The following is a 22,205-nucleotide window of genomic DNA, read 5'->3' on the forward strand; positions in this document are numbered from 1 at the left end:
AAGAAATATATTAATTTTTATTGTGGTTGATCTCACATGCTAAAAGGACCTTTTTCTACTCTTCAATATTAGAAATGTAAATTAACATGTATTTAAACATTTAACGTAATATTTATATGAATATTAGCTTATATTTTCTTCTTTTAAAAAACTTACATTTAAATCTAAGCCACCTGGCCTTCTCTTTGCTCAGGATTGTATGAGGTAAAAATTCATTCATTTTCTTTCCTATAATGAGTGAGTTATACTCATATGAATAATTTAATATGCTATTATTCCCCACACACATTTTAAATACTACCTTTTTATATGTCTTCATTCTGTTTTAAATATCTTACTTTTAAATACTTGGATTTATTATTTTTAATTATTACTTTTATTAAAAAATAATCATTGTTTTTTAAAAATTATTTTTTTATTTATTCCAATTCTAATATTTGTTATATACAACAGCATAATGCGTTTCAATTCATAGTGCACATATAGAGCACAATTTTTCATGTCTCTGGTTGTACACAAAGTAGGGTCACACTATTCATGTCTTCATATGTGTACTTGGGATACTGATGTCCATCTCATTCCACTGTCTTTCCTATCCCCATGCTACCTCCTTTCCCCTTCCTCTCCTTTGCCATATCCATGCCCTCCCCCATCCCCATTATGGATCAGCATCCTCATATCAGAGAAAACATTTGGCATGATTTTTTTTATTGGCTTACTTCACTTAGCATAATATTCTTCAGCTCTGTCCATTTACCTGCAAATGCCATGATTTTATTCTCTTTTAATGCCGAGTAATATTCCATTGTGTATATATACCAGGTTTTTTTAAATCCAGTCATCTACTGAAAGGCATCTATGTTGGTTCCACAATTTAGCTATTATGAATTGTGCTGCTATAAACATTGATATGGCTGCATCACTTTAGTATGCTATTTTTAAGTCCTTTGGTTATAAACCGAGGAATGGGATAACTGGGGTCAAATGGTGATTCCATTCCAAGTTTTCCAAGGACTCTCCATACTGCTTTCCATGTTAGTTGTACCAGTTTGCAATCCCACCAGCAATGTTTGAGTGTGGCATTCTCCCATGTCCTCTCGCCAACACTTAACTGTTGTTTGTATCTCCCCCCCACCCCCGTTGTATACAAAGTATATTAACACCAATTCGTGTCTTCATACAAGTACTTTGGATAATGATGACCATCACATTCCACCATCATTTATAACCTTATGCCCCCTCCCCTTCCCCTCCTGTCCCTTGCCCTTGCCCTATCTAGAGTTCATCTATTCCTCCCATGCTCCTGGTCCCTATCCCACTATGAATTAGCCATTTTATATCAAAGGAAACATTTGGTATTTGGTTTTTTGGAATCAGCTAACTTCACTTAACATTATCTCCTTCAACTCCATCTATTTACCTGTAAATGCCATGATTTTATTCTCTTTTAATGCTGAGTAATATTTATATATATATATATATATATATATATATATATATCACATTTTTTTTATTAATTAATCTACTGAATGGCATCTAGGTTGGTTTCACAATTTAGCTATTGTGAACTGTGATGCAATAAAAATTGATGTGATTGTGTTCCTGTAATATGCTGTTTTTAATTCCTTTGGGTATAGATCAAGGAGCGGGATAGCTGGATTAAATGGTAGTTCCATTCCCAATTTTTCAAGGAATGTCCATACTGCTTTCCATATTGGCTGCACCGATTTGCAGTCCTACCAACAGTGTATGAGTGTACCTTTTCCCCCACATCCTCACCAACACTTATTGTTGTTTGTCTTCATAATAGCTGCCTTTTTGACCGGAGTGAGATGAAATCTTAGAGTAGCTTTGATTTGCATTTCTCTAATAGTTAGAGACGTTGAACATTTTTTCATATATATGTTTGCTGATTGTATATCATCTTCAGAGAAGTATCTGTTTAGTTCCTTAGTCCATTTATTGATTGGGTTATTTGTCTTTTTGGTGTCAAATTTTTTGAGTTCTTTATATATCTAGAGATTAGGTTAAAATTTGCTCCCATTCTGTAGGCTCTCTGTTCACCTCACTGATTGTTTCTTTTGCTGAGGTGAAGCTTTTTAGTTTGAATCCATCCCATTTATTGATTCTTGATTTTAATTCTTCCACTATAGGAGTCTTATTATGGAAGTTCGGACCTAATCCTACATGATGGAGAATTGGGCCTACTTTTTCTTCTATTAGGTGCAGGTTCTCTGGTTTAATTCCTAGATCCTTGGTTCTCTTTGAGTTGAGTTTCATGCATGGTGAGAAATAAGGGCTTAATTTCATTTTGTTGCATATAGATTTCCATATTTTCCAGCACCATTTGTTGAAGAGGCTATCTTTTCTCCAATATGTTTTTGGCCCTTTTGTCTAATATGAGATAACTGTATTTATGTGGCTTTGTCTCTGTGTTTTCTATTCTGTACCATTGGTCAAGCAGTGTATTTTGATGCCAATACCGTGCTGTCTTTGTTACTGTTGCTCTGTAGTATAGTTTAAAGTCTCGTATTGTGTAGTTACCTGCTTCACTGTTCGTGCTAAAGATTGTTTTAGCTATTCTGAGTCTCTTATATTTTCAGATGAATGTCATGACTGTTTTTTCTATTTCTATGAGGAATGTCATTGGGATTTCAATTGGAATTGCATTAAATCTGTATACTGCTTTTGATAGTATGGCCATTTTGACAATATTAATTCTGCCTATCCTAGAACAAGGGAGATCTTTCCATCTTGTAAGGTCTTCTTTAATTTCCTTCTTTAGCATTCTGTAATTTTCATTGTAGAGGTCTTTCACCTCTTTCATTAAGTTGATTCCCAAGTTTTTGTTTGTTTGTTTGTTTTTTTAGGCTATTGTAAATGGGGTAGTTTTTCCTAGTTTCTCTTTCAGAGGATTCATCACTTCATTGATGGCTTCTTCAACCCTTTCATACATACACTTGAATCAAACAACAAAAAACTTTGCAGCCTAGTAAATTGTAATGATTTCTTATTCCTGTAAATGCTTTACTCATTCTCTAAGACGGAGGCCTCAATTAAAAAAAAAATTCAAATTAATAGTTTGTTGTACGTAGATTCAAAGGTCTGTTTCTATATTGTTCATTTTGACACTTTTTAAACTATAAATAAAGGAATGAGTTTCAAGAATGAAGAACTGGGACAGATTGCTCATAATTATGAACCTCTGTTTTGAAATCAATGAATTATGCAATTTTTTGTGGAATTTATTCAATATGTTTCTTTGTTGCCTATCAGTTTTTATCACAAATTTTGGAGAGTATAATATGTAAATCATGTTTTTCAAAGTAAAAATAATGCAAGTAGGGGTTGTGGCTCAGTGGTAAAGCACTTGCCTAGCACACATGAAGCTTTGGGTTTGATCCTCAGTGTCATATAAAGATAATAAATAAAATAAAGTATTGTATCCATCTACAACTAACAAAAAAGGAAGAAAGAAAAAAATAATGCAAGTATAAAGGAAGAAGGAAAGAGAAAAAAGAAAATAAGCATACGATTGTTCCAAAAGCAGTAGTAGGGAATAAGAAGATACTATTGAAATTGACATGACAGATGACAAAACAATACGAAAATTGAGATTAAGACATTGCAAACGTATAAGTACAAAGGTAACTCACAGAACAAAAATACAGACTTTACTAAATACCAAAGACATAAAAAACAAAAGGACAAACAAAACGTTATCTATAATCACTGCTTTAGGTTACTCAACAAATTTAGCTTCATACCAAAAACAGATTCCTTGAGTTAATAAAGATAAGCAAATAAAAATAGATTTAAAGAGATAAAAATTAACAAGAATGTATTGTATTAACCCAAAATGGAAGAAAAACAGAAACAATCTGAGTTTCAAATGATATGCCCATTGATCTAATTATAAAATAACTATAAAAACATTGAATTCTGGGTCTGTTTAATATAGATTTGAGCAAATGTGCAAATTTTTGAGAATAGCATCATCCTGGTTTCTTAGTTTTGGAGAAGAAAATTTAAAATATGAAAAGAGAGAACTATGGTGTATTGTTGGCATTGAACTTATTTTCATCCTTTTTAAAAGACATTGTACACACATTGTTAATACTTCTTACTAATATATAGTGAAAGGGTCCAGAAACAAATATTCCTTTAAAGCTTTGAGCACAATTAGTGTCTAGATATTAGTTTCTAATTCAGTTCCTTTCTAAAAAATTTGTGTTCCTGTGGAAAAAGCTGATTTTAGAGCTGGAATAAGGAAAATTCAAATTAGTCTGGAATATCTTATTGTGCCATAAATATAAAGCAAAGACCCAATCAAAAAATGATAGTGGTGTATCAAAAGGATGCATTAGCCAGCTTCAAGGAGCTCATACTGCCCAAATCTGGGATGATATTTACAGGAAGCAGTAGCCAAATCTAGGCAGCTTGAAAATTAGGCTAAATATGATGGTGATGTAATATTCATGAATTAGAAGAATCTTAAATCATGGTGGTATGAATAAATGGAAAATAAATAAATGGGAGAAGATATAAAGAGGTCAATTAAAATAGAAAGCTAATTAAGAAATGTAGGAGGAATGATAGAAAAATCTCTATTACAGTAATAATGAGGTTAGAAAAATCACTGTCATTGATTTAGTCAGGAGTCATCAATGGATTATAAAATTGGTAGGTGAACATTTGATAAGGAGTAGGATACTTAAATAATTTTAAATTTATTTTCTGTAAATTATTATTTCCTGAAGGTAAAAAATAACTTTATCATAGATTAACAAAATAATCCCACCCTTAACAAAGTAAATGACACTGACAACTGGACAGATTAACATGATGTGCCTACCCCTACGTGCACTAAGGATACCAATTATCTGTGGTATTCCCGACAAAAAAGCATTCTCTATGTCTAATGTCAAATTAAGGGACTTTCTACAAAATAACTGCTACTGGAAACCGTCAAGGTCAAGAAAAACAAAGAAAAATAATTTTAAATAGTTTTGGTGGGAAAACAATTGTGTTTGTATGGGTTTGGGGAGATTGATTTCTATAAAGTAGTTTTGCATATATCTGAACATATTTTCTCCCAAGTCTTTAAAATCATCTTTAGATTACTTACACCTAATTCAGTATAAATGCTTTATAGTTATTGTACTGTATGGTTTAGGAAATAATGAGAAGTAAAAAGTCTATACATATTTAGTGCTAACATAGTTTTTCTTTCCAAATAGTTTCTATCCGTGGCTGGTTGAATCCACAACTGCAAAAACTTATAGATACTGAGAGTCAACTGTATGATAAAGCAAATGAAGGAACATACCAATAATTGGTGTAATAATTTATATGTAAACAATAAATTTTTTGTATTTTTGTTGTGACTTTCCTCAAAGTCTGACACTCCATCCATATAAATGTTGATTTTAAAGAGTTCAAAATATGCCAAAAATTAGGGAAGATTTTTAAATACTTTGGAAAATTTCTTTTTCCTGTTTCAATATAGACACAGGAAATGTTTTAATGTATGGAAAATATATTATTTTCAACAACAAATTTACTACTACATTCTATAGTACATTTGGCATTATTGACTTCCATTTTCCTTGGTAAATTGGCCTACTTGTGAATGATGCAATAAATTATTTTCATTTGTCTATTCTTACCCTGTAATTTTCCTTTCTCTTTCTCCTTTCCCTTCTCACTATCCCCTACTTTACTTTTCTAATTTAAATTTGGTTCTTCATTGTGACTCTTAGTATAAAATTGACATGATTTTCTGGAAATATTTACTTATGAAAGTGTATCTTCTCTGGTACAGCTTTCCTGTAATGACTCACCAAAAAGTAGTTCTTTGTGTATTTCATTTTTGAATAAGAATCTTGTAAATACTGTAAAACATATATGTTAGAACAATCTATTGTTGAATTGAGCTAAATAGAAACCTTTTACACATAATTTGTTCTAATCCTTGTTTCTTCATATCTTCTGTAGTGTTTTCTTATCATTTTCCAACAGTATTGTGTTGTTGCCATCTTTCCATGTATTAATTTTTACTCATTTTTATCATGAGAAAATGAAGAAGTGTTTCCTGAGTGATGTAGAAGTTATGCCTCTGAAAAGACTCATAAATATTTGTCAACATACTTACTTAAAATAGTATCTGCTGATCTTTTTAAAAAGACTTGTTCAAGTTTCACTGTCTTAAAAAACATTGCTGAAATAAATGTAAAAGTTTGTCTGTTTATACCTAACAAAAAGTAATAGCATTAACCTAGGATAAGTTTCATTTCATTGTCAGTTTAGTTCAGATTTGTGTGATACCTGAGTAAGGGAGGGAAGAGGCAGTGTCAATCCATAAATTAAATGTCTCTCCCTGTTGGAGTCTTGGGTATATGCTCCACTTTGAAGGACTGTCTTCTACAGAAGAAAGAACTGTGGCTTAGGGTAGATTGTGAAGTCCTAAAAAGGCTTGTATGGAAAATATGTGGGAATTCTCTGAGTTGCATAATAAAGGGGTCATAGAAGAAATAAAAAAAAAATAGAAGTGTTTCAGAATTCTTCTTTAATATTTTCAATTCATAGATGCATCATTTTATTAAATGTCATTTGACATCCTCTGTTTATAGCATGTAATTTTTCTTCTTTGACCTACAGGTGATGTTAATGTTATGAATATTTCAATGTTGAGTTATTGTTGGATTTTTGCAGTCAACATGCAATGCAATAGTGTCTTGCATGTATATGTTTAATATAGATCACTAGATTGGTTTTTCTAGTATTTGTGCATTTGTTTTCATTGCAATTTCTGTGAAGTTTATGAAGTTTTACTAGCTTACAATTTTCAGGGAACTTTATCTTTTTCCATGATTATTTATATTTTATATAGCAATAGAAATATTTATTTTTTGAAAGTTTGAAATTTACTGGATTTTTTGTGTTTTTATATTGTGAAATACATTGTATACACACAGCATAAAGCATGTAGATTTATCCACAGCTAAACAAGAAAAACATAACCTAATTCATATCATTTGAAGCCTCTTGTTTTTCTTTATTGTATCTCCAGAGGGGTCCACCCTAGCTTGTCTTCTAAGTGATAAGTGTCTTATTTTTGGTGATTTTTCCCCCCATATGCTTATGGACTATTCAAAATGTATTTTAAAATTTTTGCATGTTAGCATCATAAAGAGAGAGTCACAAAGTAACCTTCTAAAGTGATTTTTAATATATTCATTGTTGATGGCTGCTCATATAGATCCATACCCAGCTTGTTAATTTTCACTTTCATATAATATTTCATTGTATCAATATACCACTGTTTTTATTTATGCTATCATTTTTGGTATTTGTTTTGTTTCCAGTGTTTTTTCTAGTATATTTCTAAAGGTGGAATTACTATGTCATAGAGTATTTTTTATTTTCTCATTTTTTTAGCTACTTATATGCATTTGTGTTTTTATTTCCCTATAGTGATTTGCTGTTAAACTCTTGAAAAATTTTTAGAGATACAGCCAAGAACATATTTCACTTAGTATTAACTGTGAGAATAACCCATTTTGTATTCTTCCTATGTCAGTAAAACTAAGGGTTAATACACAGAATAATTTAGTTTTAATTCTTCTTACTACTTTCTTTTCTCATTTTCGTGGAAAAGGTCTGGAACTTCATATCAGGAATAGTATTTTTAACTTATTTTAATAGTTACACATTTACCCCCTTTTTTGTGATACTGGGGATTGAACACCAGGGTCACTTTCCTAGCTATACCCCCAGTCCTTTTTATTGAGATAGGATCTCACTGAATTACTGACCCTGGCTTCAAATTTGCAATCATCCTGGTTGAGCCTTCCAAGTCGCTGCAATTATAGGTGTGCACCACCCCACTGGCTTATATTCCACTTTAAAAATTATCAATGAAATTTGCTTTAGTTTCTGTGCTCATTCTCAATCATTTATGCTACTGCACCATTCCTTAATATTTTAAATTTTCCAGCTTTAGTGAGTTATAATTGACAAAATTGCATGATTTTTAAACTGTATAATGTGATGATTTGACATACTTATATTTTGAAATGATTACCACAATCATGTTAACACATCACTTACCTAATTATCGTTTTTGTTTTGTGGTGGAAATACTTAGGGAAATTTTAAATATACAACTGAGTTTGTTAACTATAGTCACCATAGTTTATTTTAAATCCTCCAGACTTATTCATCTTTGGTTTTGTTGTTTTTGTTGTTATTGTTTTTTTGGTACTGGGGATTGAACACAGGTGCTTAACCAGTGAGCTACGTTGAATACCACATCCCCAGCTCCCGCACATTTTTTTCTTTTGAGACAGGACTTTGCTAAGTTGCTGAGGCTGTCTTTGAACTTGTGATGGTCTTGCCTCAGCCTCCTGAGTCGCTGGCATGTGCTCCCGCGCCAGGTGATTTATTCATCTTAAACTAAAAGTTTGTATTCCTTGACTAATGTCTCTTCTTTTCTCTGTTACACTGCCTCTCGTAACTATCCTTCTACTGTTTTTCTAACAATTCCTTAGTTTTGATTCATCTATCAGTTATAGTACCTATTCCTGCCCCCACCCCTGAATGCCATATGGCTTTATTTTTCCAGATCTTTGCTTACCTGAAGGTAGATTTCTGTTGTTTTAGATGAGAAACATGTTTGAGTACAGAATTCTTGTGGGAAAAAAACCTTTCTCCTCCAAACTCTGACATTTAAAAAAAATTATTGTCTATTAATTGTGACAGGAAGTCATAGCCTACTTCAAATGTCCCATGTAACTTTTGTAGGGGAGATCGTGGTACTGGATAGTTCCAGGAATCTTCTCTTTGAAGCTTAAATATTTCATTAAGATATCTGAGGAGTTTTTCCTTTCATTAATTTTTGCCTGATGACACATACATAGTGACACCACAGCCCAAGGGAGCTCTTTGATACATACGTTAAGCCTTTCAAGTAAAGGCTTAATGCTTAGTGCAGAAATTTAAAAGTTTGCTTTTGCTCTACTTTTTTTCTGGTCTCTTTCAGGACCACCAATTTTTAAATTTTTTCTTCTGAAGTTTATGCTCTCATTTATCTTACTTGTCTTTTCATTTTTGTCTATCAAATTTTAGTTAGTTTTCTCTTTCCATGTATACCCGTTTCTCAAACCTATTACTTGTGTAATCTTCTACTTTGTCAAATCTACTTTTTAATGTGTTCTTTTTTTAGGGAAATCCTAGCAGAGAAACTTCATTACCTTTATGATTTCCAAGCCACCATACTGATTTTGTGCCTGGTACTGAATCTTGAATTTGCAAGTATATTGTATTAGCAGAGGTCCCCAACCTGTTGACATCAGTCTTTCCATTTCAGTGCTTCTCACAGTGTCCCTATATTCTTGGGTCTTTGGGCTCATTTTGACAAAAGAATCTACAAAAGTTTACATTTCTAAAGGACTTTGCTTCCTTGGAAAATCACCTTGCTTAACCCCAAATAGTTGTCATTTGGCCCCTTATGAAACATACACTCACATTTTCTAGCTTTTTTGGTGGCTAAAAGAAATATAAATTGAACTTTTTCTGTAATGTGGTTTGATCTAGGATTTCTTCCACATTCCAGTAGACTGCACTAGTACTTTCAAAAAGTGTTTTGTAAGTTAGCTTTGTAGATCATTTTCGGTTGTTTAAATGTACCAGAATTTCTAAAAGTTTCCAATTTAGACATTATATTTGCTCTTAAAAGTTCATTTCAATTGGATTTAAGGGGAGAGCTAAATATGAGTCCTGTTATCTTTTCCTGTAATGTTTCAAAAGGTTTTCACATGGAAGTGTTTTCACAATACACATTTAATTTTCCCCCTTGATCTAATAATAATCAATAGTTTTATTGATTGGTAGTGGTTATTAGTGTTTTTAATTCTCAGAATCCTACCACAAGAATGTAGATGAAATTTTATGCTGAGAATTGTTTTAAAATAATCTTGGAAAGGATTGGTTGAAACAAGATGAAACAAGATTGATCATGATTTGATGTCTGCTGATAGGTACTTTCATGCTAATCTCTCTTTTTTTGTATATAGGGTTTGTATATAGGTTTAGAATTTACATAATGTTATTTTTAATTTTCCAAGTGTTTGATTTCTTTCTTTCTCCCTCCCCCTCCCCTCCCCTCCCCTCCCCTCCCCTCCCCTCCCCTACCCTTCCCTTTCCTTTTCTTTTAAAAATTTTGAGCCAACCTTTCTAAGTTGCCAAGGCTGGCCTTGAACTTGCGATCCTCCTGTTTCAGTTCTGAGGTCCTGGGATTATAGGTGTGCGTCACCAAACCCAGCACACTTAAGTTATTTAATTGAACAGTGTCATTCACTTCTATATTATATACTACCTTTTTATATTTGCATAGAATATAGGAAGAAGATGTCGTTCATCCTTCCTGAAACTATTCCTAATATTGAATTTAGGTTTTCTTTGTCTGATGAGAGGATTATTGCCATCTGGATTCTAATATTTTACCAGTTGAGTTAATTATGTAATATACTAGGAAGATTAACAGTAGGAGTTCAATAAACACTTTGATTAATATGTTTCCTGTTCAAAATAATTGACTTCAAGAAAAAAGATAAAGAAATGGGTAGTCTCACATCTGTAGTTTAATGAGTGAACAGAGTAGATCTGTTGGTGTGTAAGCGAAAGGTCATGCTAAGAAATTAAATCAGAAGACATATTTTGAAATTTAAATTTGTATTTTAGCTGTGTTCTCTGGCCTGTTAATACCTTTTAATTTTTAGAAGCAAAACTCTTCAAAAAATAAAAATAAAAGACTGTGCTTATTTATTTAGAGAGACAAGAGATCTGAGCTGGACACCAAAACCTGTTTTGCATCTCAGTAGAAAATATGTAATGATGGCAATGAGAACAAGTACTAACCCTCAAACAAGAGAAATATTTTCAAAAATTGTAACAATTGGCCTAAATCTAAATTTCCAGAGGCTGGACCTGTACAAAGGTTTGTTTGGAGGAATATTGTTAGACTGTCCCAAGAGACCAGAAGACATGTATTTCAACAAAGTCTTCTGAAAAATTGCATTATGGGCTGGGGATGTGGCTTAAGCAGTAGCGCGCTCACCTGGCATGCGTGTGGCCCTGGTTCAGTCCTCAGCACCACATACAAACAAAGATGTTGTGTCCACCGAAAATAAATATTAAAAAAATTCTCCTTTAAAAAATTGCATTATGAGGATTTTTATGTATGATAGTATATAGTACTTTGGTGTCTGTTCTGTATATTGCTTACATTCCATTTTGGGTATTCTAGGAGGAAAGAAAAGTTTATTAGTATTTACTAGTAATGGTGTTTTTTCTTCTTACTGTAATAAAAAACATAAAAATTTTAAATCTGATTTTTGCATTCATGAGCAAGAAGTTTGCAAAGAGTGTCTTTTTTTTTGAAAAAGCATCTTAAACACACTATTTAGTTGTAAGATTTTGATTTAAAAATTTTGAAATCTCTTCTTTCATTTGATTATTTCATAAAGATTATTTATCTTTAGTCTGTCTTTAACAATTCCTTCATGAGTTGTCAATTCTAAAAGACCATACCATCTAGAATATGCTCAATATGACCAAGTGATTTCATGTGAAACTATCTTTTAATTTCAGAAAAAAATGTTACATAATTTTTGAGCAGCTATTTTCCAGTTTGCTTTTATGTCTAAATTTATACATACCCTTCTTTCTATAATATCTTCCCTAATAATAATTTTTAAAAGACTTGATTCATTTACCCATTTAAGTTCATTGTTGGTTTATACTAAGTATAAACTGCCCCTCTTTTGTCTTTTTTTTCTTTTTTGTTTGTTTGTTTGTTTTTAATTGTAACCTCTGCTGGGGACAGCCTCTGGATCAGACAGAATCATGTGCAGGTGCATCCCTTTCTGAGTGAATGCTCAGGGGTTCTATTTGTTCATATGTCTTGGAGGTGTTACGCTGCCACTCTGTAGTAGTGAAGAACAGCGTTGCATTTGTTAGCAAGCTGCCTTCTGGGATAGAGTTCTCTAATCCAATTGAGCTTGCATGGAAAACAAGGAAAGAATGGACTGGGAAGAAATGGGAAGGGACAGTTTAATTCCTTTTCAGATTTGAGAATATAAATTATTTTGCTTTTAAAAACTGGGAAGGAAAAATGAGTAGTAGTTATGATTTTCCAAGTCACTAGTTTTTTTATTTGTATAAAATTATAGCTTTCATTCCTTCTGCCTTAAAAACTAAGTTCTGATTATAAAAATAAGATAGTACTTCTTCACATGTCCATTGACATTCTTTCCCCTATTACCTGTCTCCCCAAAAGCAAAGGGTGGGTAACTGTAGGGCTTTTAAAAAATTTGCCAATGAACTTAGCATCTGTCTGGATCACAAATGGTAGAATGATTGATCCTTCAAATAATCACACATAGAATTTTTCTTTGGTAAATTTAAGTCAGTATATAAATCAGTTTAACTTCTTACTTGTGAACTATAGTAGCAGGTATCTTAGAATACAACGTTGTGCTTGACATGGTTTGACTAATTGTGTCCTCATTTTAAAATCTTATTTGGAATATTATTTTGAACTGATAGTGACAATTTAGATTATGAATTTGAAAATTTAATTCTAATTAGTATTAGGATTTGGTCATATCCAGTAATGATGATATAGTAGAGGATACAAGAACTATCTTTTAAATTGGTCAGAATTTCTTAGGAACATTACTTTTTGGTGGAGATTTGTCCATGCCATCCTATCATATCCGGTGTCTAAAAAGAGAAAATATTCATTTTAAATGAGCAGATTAAGCTTATTGCATGTGATTTATACGAAACTGAAGATAGCCTAAATGTATCATGAACTAGATTATTGTGTATTAGTAGAATAAAATACTATATAGCTATTAAAAAGAATGACGTAGTACAGTATGTATGGACATACTTGGATCTCTAAAATATATTACATGAAAATATTCACAGAAAATATGTTGACAGTTGTATATGAACTTGTGGTTATCTCTCATAAGTGATATTGGATAGTCTAGAATTAGGGAATCTTTTAATTTTCACTTGGTTTTTACAGTGACCAAAAATAACTTAAAACAAACAAATGTAGTACTATTCATCCATAAATAGTTGTTCTTTGATAATCTCTACTTACTTTTATAATTTTAATTGAATAGTGGTCTGCTCTTCTGAAAGCAAAAACTGTAAGAATTGCATTGAGTTTATCTGCAATTATTACTGATAAACTGAGATTACTGTTCCATAAGAAATTTGTGGTACTTTATTATTACTAGTTTTGGACACCCAGAAAAGGTAAACAGATATATATGGTAGGAGTTTTAAAAAGACACAAATCTGTTTTTAAATCTTTGCTGTGCTGTTTTTCTATTCCAGTTATCTAGAAAAGTACGAGAAAGTTCATCATTTTGGGGAGGATGATGATGAGGTACCACCAGGCAATCCAAAGCCACAGCTTCCTATTGGTGCAATTCCATCTTCCTACAATTACCAGCAACACAGTGTGTCAGGTAAATATCATTAGAAATTAAAAGGGCATAGTTCCACAGCTTTGAACTAGGAAAATGGACATTATTCAATGAATTAGACCATTACTTTTCACTTGGAAACACTAGGTGTTGAAGTATTACACCTTTCAAAGAATCTTATCTAGTTATTATCAGGGCCCTTTCTCAAAGGTTCTTCAAGAATTTTAGTTGCAGGAATTTTTAAAAGTTAAAAAATCACTTACACTTTCAAGTAAAGTTTCTTCTTTATTGTAAACATTTTTATTTCTTATTGGTTGGTCATCAGTTTATACTGAACTGAAACAAGATGTGGAAGCTCCATTTTAAGATTAGGGAAGCCAAGAATTTTCATATAGGGTCTACTAGATTTTCTACAATTCAGTAATTCCCAACACTCAAATTCTCAGAAATGTTTCCAGTTAATCTATTACTTTCCTGCCATGATATCAGGAATAATATTTTACTTAAGTCACCTTGTACCATTTATAGAAAAATCTGTAGTTAAAAAGAGCTGAACTCAAATTGGAAATAAGCAGTTCAAGAGTCTAATATTTCTGAATACTGTTGAAGGGGGTTCCCATTTTTAATGGATCTGGGGATTAGGACTGATGATGAGGACTAGGAAGAAAGATTTAGGGAGATAAGGTGCATCTGTTTATTTGTCAACAGCATTTGGCCTAAAAATAAAAAAAAAAAAAAAAAAGAAGCTATTTCTTTTTCAAAGTTATATTCTTTACAGAATTGTAGTTATTCTAAATAGTTATTATTCATTGGTACTGATGGCAGTCTTTATAGCTGTCTATTTAAGCTGTCTCATTTGTATAGGTATCATCTCTTTTGTTTGATTTTTACATTGTCTTGTTTTCAAAGTTTCTTTCATATTGAATTTGACTCCATATTCTTACACAGTCAGTAATGACTAAAGAAATCAAATCTCTTAAAATCTCTGATTTTCATTAGAAGAGTCTTCATCTGATGATTTTTTAAATAATTGAAATGAGGTAGGAGCAGGAAGTGCAAACCAACATCGCTTTGTTTTTAATTAGTAGTTATTACTGAAAGAACCAAGGTTAAAGGAGAACATTTTAAGTCACCACATAGGCAAGCTTGCTCATAGTTAACAAGTGATAGAATGAGGTGATTTGTTATGTGATATGTTCTTTGTTCCTAAAAGAGCCAATGACTGCTGATTCAAGGGTATTATAGAGGGTATTCCAGCATTGAAAGAGACATTGTACTAATGACCTTTAAGATTATTTATAACTGTATGATATTCTATATTACAGTAACAGTATTGCTGTTCATCTTTGTAGCTTAAATTGAGTTTGGTGTCTGCTACTATCTATAGTGTTTTAAACCAACCCTTTTCTCCATTTGGTCTTGTTTAAAAACTTTTTTTTTTTCTTTACTGGATCTGTTTTCTGCCTCCCCTCCCCTAATTAAAACTGATTTACTTTAAGATATATATAAAATATTTTTGGTATTGCAGAAGCTCATGATGAAATATATTTATGTACAAGTTCTGTAATTTTAACAACTTCTTTTTTAAATGCTTTGATATGTCTTTGTTGTTTTAAAGAAAAATCTGAATAATTGCATAACATATGTATTGTGTTTGATAAAATCAGGGTTAAGGATTCATAGAGGAAAACACTGGGAATCATAAAAATTATAGAATATCAAATTCAAACTTATAAGAGGTGGTATTTAATAATCATATTTATGAATTTAATTTTGTTTTTCTCAAAAATGCCACAGCATCATGATGGTATTCTACAGATTTCATGATTATGAGTATATATTTTTTACTAATGATTGTTTTCAAGTATCATTAAGGAAAACAGAGCAAATTTTATAGATTTTCTTTGTATATGTATGTGATGTGTATATTCTAAATAATCACCTAAATGGAGTTACCTAGGGCATTTAGAACCAGGTGCAGTGGTACATGCTTATAATCCAGCAACTCTGGCGGCTGAAACAGGGGGATTGAAAGTTTGAGACCAGCTGGGCACTGTAAAAGCGCATGCCTGTAATCCCAGCGGCTTGGTAGGCTGAAGCAGTAGGATTCTGAGTTCAAAGCGCAAGGCACTAAGCAACTCAGTGAGACCCTGTTTCTAAATAGAATACAAAACAGGGCTGTAGATGTGACTCAGTGGTTGAGTACCCCTGAGTTCAATCCCCAGTCCTTCTCCCACTCACCACCCCCCCCAAAAAAAAAAGGAAAGAAAGTTTGTGTCCAGCCTGGGCAACTTAGCAAAACTGTCTGAAATATAAAGGGACTAGGGATGTAGCTTAGTGATAGCACCTTTAGTCCCTGTGTTTAATCCCCAGAACAAAAAAAACAAAAAAGAATGTTTAAGAAAAATGTTTAGCACTGGAGATACAGCTCAGTAATAGAACACTTTCCTAACATGCATGAGGCCCTGGGTTGGATTCCCAGCAACACACAAACAAATGTTTTTTGGTTATATCATTATAGAAATTTACAATGTTATTATAGAAAATTGTGAAAGGCAAAATTGACAAACGACAACTCATTGAAATTTATGGTATTCTAGAATTTTAGAGTTTGTCAGGATTGTAGTAATCATGTAATCCAACTCTATCATATTTTTAAAAGGCAGCCAAGTACCCTGTCCTTTTGCATACTTGGTATTAAATTTGGAAAAGTTTAATATAGGAAGTTTTAAATTTCTTACCAGTTGTTTCTGGGTAAATATTTTTCTTTAAATGTTTGATATTCTAGCAGATGTTTGGACTACAGTAGTCACTGCCAGTATCAATAGAACATATTGTAGAATTCCTGCAATGGACATAAACAGCACTGAGCAACCCTTCTCCTTTCCTCTAAGCTGAACATAAAGAGAAGTGATTGCCGCAAATTAGGCTTGTGAGCAATGATCCATTTATATAAACTTTAAATCAAGAATGTTGAAAATAAACTTCCAGTCCCATTCTGAATTTAAAATTATAGCAGTTTGATCATATCTCCTTGGGGAATGGAAAGGGATCTTAAAATCTTTCTCTCTTTCTTTTTTTAATTTGAGATCCAGTCTTGCTATGAACCTTGAACTCCTGGGCTCAGGTGATGATCCAGCCTCAGACTCCCCAGTAGCTAGGAATACAGGTGCATGCCATTGCATCCAGCTAAATCTTATAAATATTTTTTGTACATTGTCTTAAGAATCTTTGCCAAGTCTAATATAATTAAAGGATGGTGTGTGTGTGTGTATGTGTGTGTGTATGTATTTTATGTTTAGCAAAGTCAGGTAAAGATGTAATGATTATCTGTCATTGGTAGTAAATAGAGCAATTCTAAATCATATTCAAACTTTGGGACTATCACAGACATTGAATATGAGTTGCAACTTTATTTTTATACAAGAGATTTTCATGAAAGCTATGTGAAATTTAAAGATTATTGCTAAGACTTGTCTTCTCATTATCAATTACTGGTTATAATATGGAAATTGAAATCTGCTCCTATGTTCTTAGATGTTTTGTTACTTTTTCTCCATATATTATTGAAATTTCACTTATCAAGATCATAAAAATAAAGAATATGTTCTTATTTTCCAACCTTAAATATTGAAAGGATCTGTGTCATAGTCATTTGTAACTGTCATGACACTTCCTCATTATGTTATTAGAGGCATTCTAGAATATTTTAGAACTGAAGAGGTTTTTACATGTCTGTGTTAGGAAATGAAGAAATCCTTTGTCATTTTCTATATGGCATACTACAACAACATTTTTATTTTCATCTTATTTAATGAGTGTGGGTTTTTTAAAAAAAAAATCTTCAAAATCAGATATTTCTGAAATGTTTCATATGGAAGTTTTCCAACTTTTGTTTCTTTGCTTCTTTGTACTAGTTATGGCTTTATTTGTAAAATATACATAATGTGTTTGTCTTAGGACATAGCTGCCAAAGCCTAAGCTGCCCCATTTAAAAGTTAGTGTAAGTGAGTGTTTTAGGCAAATCTTAGTTACATTGTGTCAGGCATGAATTTCTTAGGATTAAAAAAAAATGAACCATGAAAATAAAAAATTTTAAGTTCGCTTTCATCAAAATTAAAATTTCTCTTAAGAAAATGAATATTTCCTCTGAGAGAAAATATTTATAAAACAAATATTAGATAAATCGTGTGTATTCAAAATATTTAAAACCTACAATATTACACGCTAGCAAGAAAAGGAAGCAAGGAGAACTCTGTACATTGCTGGTGGAAATGCAAAATATAAGCCACTTTGTAAACAATTTCTGTTTCTTAGAAAGTTAAGCATACATTTTTTGTATAACTCAACCATACCATTTATGGTATTTTTCCAATAGGAATGAAATCTGTATGTGCATGTATACAGCAACTGTATTTTTAGGTGCTAAAATCCAGAAACAACTCAAATGTACTGAAATAGGAAATTGATAAGCAAACTATGTTTTTTAAAAAAAATGTGTAACTGATTCATGCATCATCATGGACATGATCTCAAACCATTTTGCTAAATGAAATAAACCAGACATAAAAGATGACATGTTGTATGATGTCATTTATTTAGCATTTGAAATAAAATAAAATCACACAGAATATAGGATCAGGTGTACATTGGAATAAACGGTGGGACTGACTGCAAAGGAGCATAATATAATTTTTTAGTGACAGAAGTGCTTTATATTTTAACTATGGTTGCAATTAAAAGACTATGTATTTGCTAAAACTCACACAATTCTAAAACTGGAAAGGATGACTTTTACAATTGTTAACTATATCTCAATAAATTAGAATGGTTCTTTGAAATAAACATAAATTTCAAATATAACTACAAGAGTTAAAGTATAGGTTATATAAATTAATCATCCAATACTACTTTGACCATGATGTCCAAGAAGGTGATAAGTACATTTTTGTGTTTTATACTTTTTCAAGACTGTAGTTTTTGTAATTTGCAAACCTAAGTTCAGAAAGTTGAATACTTTCAACTTCTAATCAGTTTTCATGTTACTAAGGAAAAAAAGAGGGAGGGAGAGAAAGCTCTATCCGGCTTCAGAAGATACTAATCGTAATCCTCACTATACTTAAGGTGTTTTCTTTTTTTTCTTTTCTTTGTTAGATTATCTGCGGCAAAGTTATGGGCTATCTATGGACTTTAATTCGCCAAATGATTATAATAAATTGGTGCTTTCACTGTTATCTGGACTCCCAAATGAAGTGGACTTTGCTATTAATGTATGCACTCTCCTATCCAATGAAAGCAAGCACGTCATGCAACTTGAAAAAGACCCTAAAATCATCACTTTATTACTTGCTAATGCTGGGGTGTTTGATGACAGTAAGTTTTAAGCTGAATGTATTAAGTTATTATTCTGTAGAGATGTTAAGGATTTTTTTTTTAAGATTTTAAGGAGAAAAATACTTTGTCAATATAATAGCATTCCTTATTTGTTCTTATTACTTAAAAATACATTATTTAAGATGAATATTTTGGGTTTTTAAATCTTAAAAGTTTGAATAGTAAGTTAATCTCATTATAGCTTTTGATGTAAAAACCCAGTTTTTGCTTGGAGTAATATATGGGTTTCCTGAGTTGAGATCGGTTCTTAGAAAATTCAGATAAAACTAAAAATCTAGAAGAAATTATTTTTTATCTTATAGAAAGCTATATACATAGCACAGTAGACATAGTCTGTGAGAGAACTTGTGGTAGTATTTTAATGGTTCCTGTTTTTTGTTTTTATCTTCAAATAGCAACATTTTTGCACATGAATTCATTTTTCTGATATTTGATTAAGTTCAAGTAATGTACTTTCAAACATAATTTTATTTGGGATCTCTAAGTAGATTCTTTGAAATTTACCCTGTACTTATATTATATGAAAAATTTTTAACTTAAGAAAAAATGAAATTGTTTTTTTACCCTACCTGAAACTGTTCTTGGTTACCCAGGGGAGAAACAGAGATCATTACTTCTCAGTTTCTCTTGTGGCTTTGAAGATCTAAATTTGTTTGATTTTTATCTCACTTTCAAAATGTTTGATTGCTGATAATATTATTTTCATCTTTCAAATATAACTTCAACATTTGATATAGAGTGGAATTGGAAATTGTTTCACATTTCTTAGAAAATTTTAAATGAATCTTTCACGCCATGCGCAATGGCGTACGCCTGTAATCCCAGTGGCTCTGGAGACTGAAGCAGTAGGATTTCTACTTCAAAGCCAGCCTTACCAACAGCAAGGCGCTAAGCAACTCAGTGAGACCCTGTCTCTAAATAAAATATAAAATAGGGCTGGGGAGGTGGTTCAGTGGTTGAGTGCCCCTGAGTTCAATCCTCGGTACCGACCATCCCCTCACCCCCTCCAAATGAAGCTTTCAGAAAATATATACTCTCAAATCAGTAATTTTAATGAAGTCTTTCTATTTTGGTCATTGAATACAACTACATGTGAATAATCAATTCTGTATAGGCTAGAAGTAATCTTATCAATTTTGGTACGCTAAGGCATAACAGTTTTCAGACTGTTTATCTTCTTGAATTTGGAGTTGTATTTTTTTTTAAAGTTTTATAAAAGACTAAATAATCATGCATTGTAGCAATCTAAAACACTAATAATTTTGCAAATTCTATTTAGGGGATGTTTCTGTCATTCCAACAGCATAAAACGTGTAGCTTTCCACAGTACATGGGGACTGTATGAAGATACTTTATACTTAAAACTGTTTTACATTTCAAAAATAATTCTCTTTGGAGAATTTTCCTGAATGGAGGTTTCATTTATAGAGTTATTTACAAAGAATTTCCTGCTCTATATTTTTGAAATTGGAATTACACAATTATTTCTGAAATTAATATGAAAAATTTTAATTATGATAGTTTGGCAATCTAATAGCAATAGCATCTTTTTGACTTCTTAAGATTTTTCTTCTCTACAAATGGAAACGAACACACAGTATTACGGTAATCTTCATTTCTTTTCTTCACTGTTTATGTTTTGAAAATGAGTTTTGTTTGTGTTTTTTTTTTTTTTTTTTTTTTTTTTAATGTCTGGGATGGAACCCAGAACCTCATGAATGCTAGGAAAGTGCTCTACCACTGAGCTATATCCCCAGTTCAAGTTGTGTATTTTCAGTTTGTAGGGACACATTTTGGAGGGGGATTATATAATTTTAAGAAAGTTTATATTTTAAAAGATTATCATTATAATCCACTAGTAATCATTACTACTGTCATTTACTATGAAACAATTTCTAGTGCACAAGATATATTAAAACTTTTAGTTTTACTACTTTTGATAGCTTATGTAATATTAAGAAATAAAAATTTTAATACATTCTACTAAGTGCACTATTTATTATTTTAGCTTTAGGATCCTTTTCTACTGTATTTGGAGAAGAATGGAAAGAGAAGACTGATAGAGACTTTGTTAAGGTAATAAACATAAATTAAAATGTTAGCCATTGAGTTCTATGTAGCCAAGAAAATAGTGGATCAAATGGTTCATTTGATGTACTTGATACTACATGCTTTTATCTTTAGCAAATTATAAACATACCTCTTTAGAGTTGTGATTAAGTTGAGTAGATAATCTTTTAGGATAGCCAGTGAATTTATTATTTACATTTTTTGTTGATTTCTGATGATGCTAAATCTGCATCAGTAGCAATAAATATTTAAATTATTTCATTCCTAGCTGGAATTCTGAGAATGTTTCAGGAAATTTTATTTTTATATGTATTTTGACTGTGCAATTCAGGAAGAAATGAAAATCCAGATCTGTCATGAAGTTCTCAAGAAGACGTATGACTCTAAAAGATGAGTAGGTGTTAATATATGGGAAAATATCTGGCAATATATTTTGGGGAAAACAAAACAACCTGTGAACTTCAGATAAGAAATTACAAAAAGAATTGGACATTTGTTTTCTAGTTTACATTTGTCTAATTTTCCTGGCTTTCAAGTAACACATGGGATGCCTCTTTTATTAACCCGCTGTGTGTACATTCTGTCACATTTTAATAATAGAACATGGACATTAAACACTATTATGTAAGCACATTTCCTTTTCTTTAAAATTGATATATGAATAGCTTTTTAGTTTGACAACTTTCAATTTTTGTTATTTCTTTAGCTAAAAGTTTTAAGCCTGTCTACATTGTTTCTTAAAAGTGGACCCCAAACATCATAATATACAACATATATAGACTAGTAACTTAAATATGAAATCATTTGCAATAAAACCTTTTATTGAAATATTGTACAAATATGAGTTAAAAGAGATTTCTTTTAAGAAACAGAATCTGTCAGCAAATTGTAAGATTTTTCTGCTGGAATATTATCTAAAGAAACGTGAAATCAGAATTTATGTCCAGCTATTACAATATATTATAAAATTTCAAAAACCTCAATTGCATTAGGTGAATTATATTATAAACAGGGAGCTTTAAGGGTTTTTAAAGAAAATATTGCCAGTTGTATGTGATAAGGTTCTACTAATCAGAAACTTCGACTTCTTCAGCAGTCTGAAGTGCTATAAATTATCATTAGAAATAATGTACCAAGATATTTTTGAGCCTTTAATGAGCCTTGCATGATTTTATTAGTAGACATCTGATGTTTAAATTGTCACAAAATCCTTACACATTTGATTCTTAACTA

At 31.5% G+C, this 22,205-nt stretch overlaps 1 protein-coding gene across 2 annotated transcripts in view; it reads left to right on the forward strand.

Annotated features, from left to right (window-relative positions):
• Positions 1 to 22,205, forward strand: part of ARID2 (AT-rich interaction domain 2) — a 179,596-nt gene that overhangs the window by 86,570 nt on the left and 70,821 nt on the right. For both annotated transcript variants that reach the window (XM_081311179.1, XM_081311180.1), the window contains exons 4-6: positions 13,417 to 13,550; positions 18,663 to 18,881; positions 20,911 to 20,978. In XM_081311179.1, coding sequence (XP_081167305.1) covers positions 13,417 to 13,550; positions 18,663 to 18,881; positions 20,911 to 20,978 — 421 coding nt within the window. The remainder of the gene's footprint in view (positions 1 to 13,416; positions 13,551 to 18,662; positions 18,882 to 20,910; positions 20,979 to 22,205) is intronic.

Source organism: Spermophilus citellus (assembly GCF_964194105.1).
Source record: "Spermophilus citellus genome assembly, chromosome: 10".
NCBI classification, from domain to species: domain Eukaryota; kingdom Metazoa; phylum Chordata; class Mammalia; order Rodentia; family Sciuridae; genus Spermophilus; species Spermophilus citellus.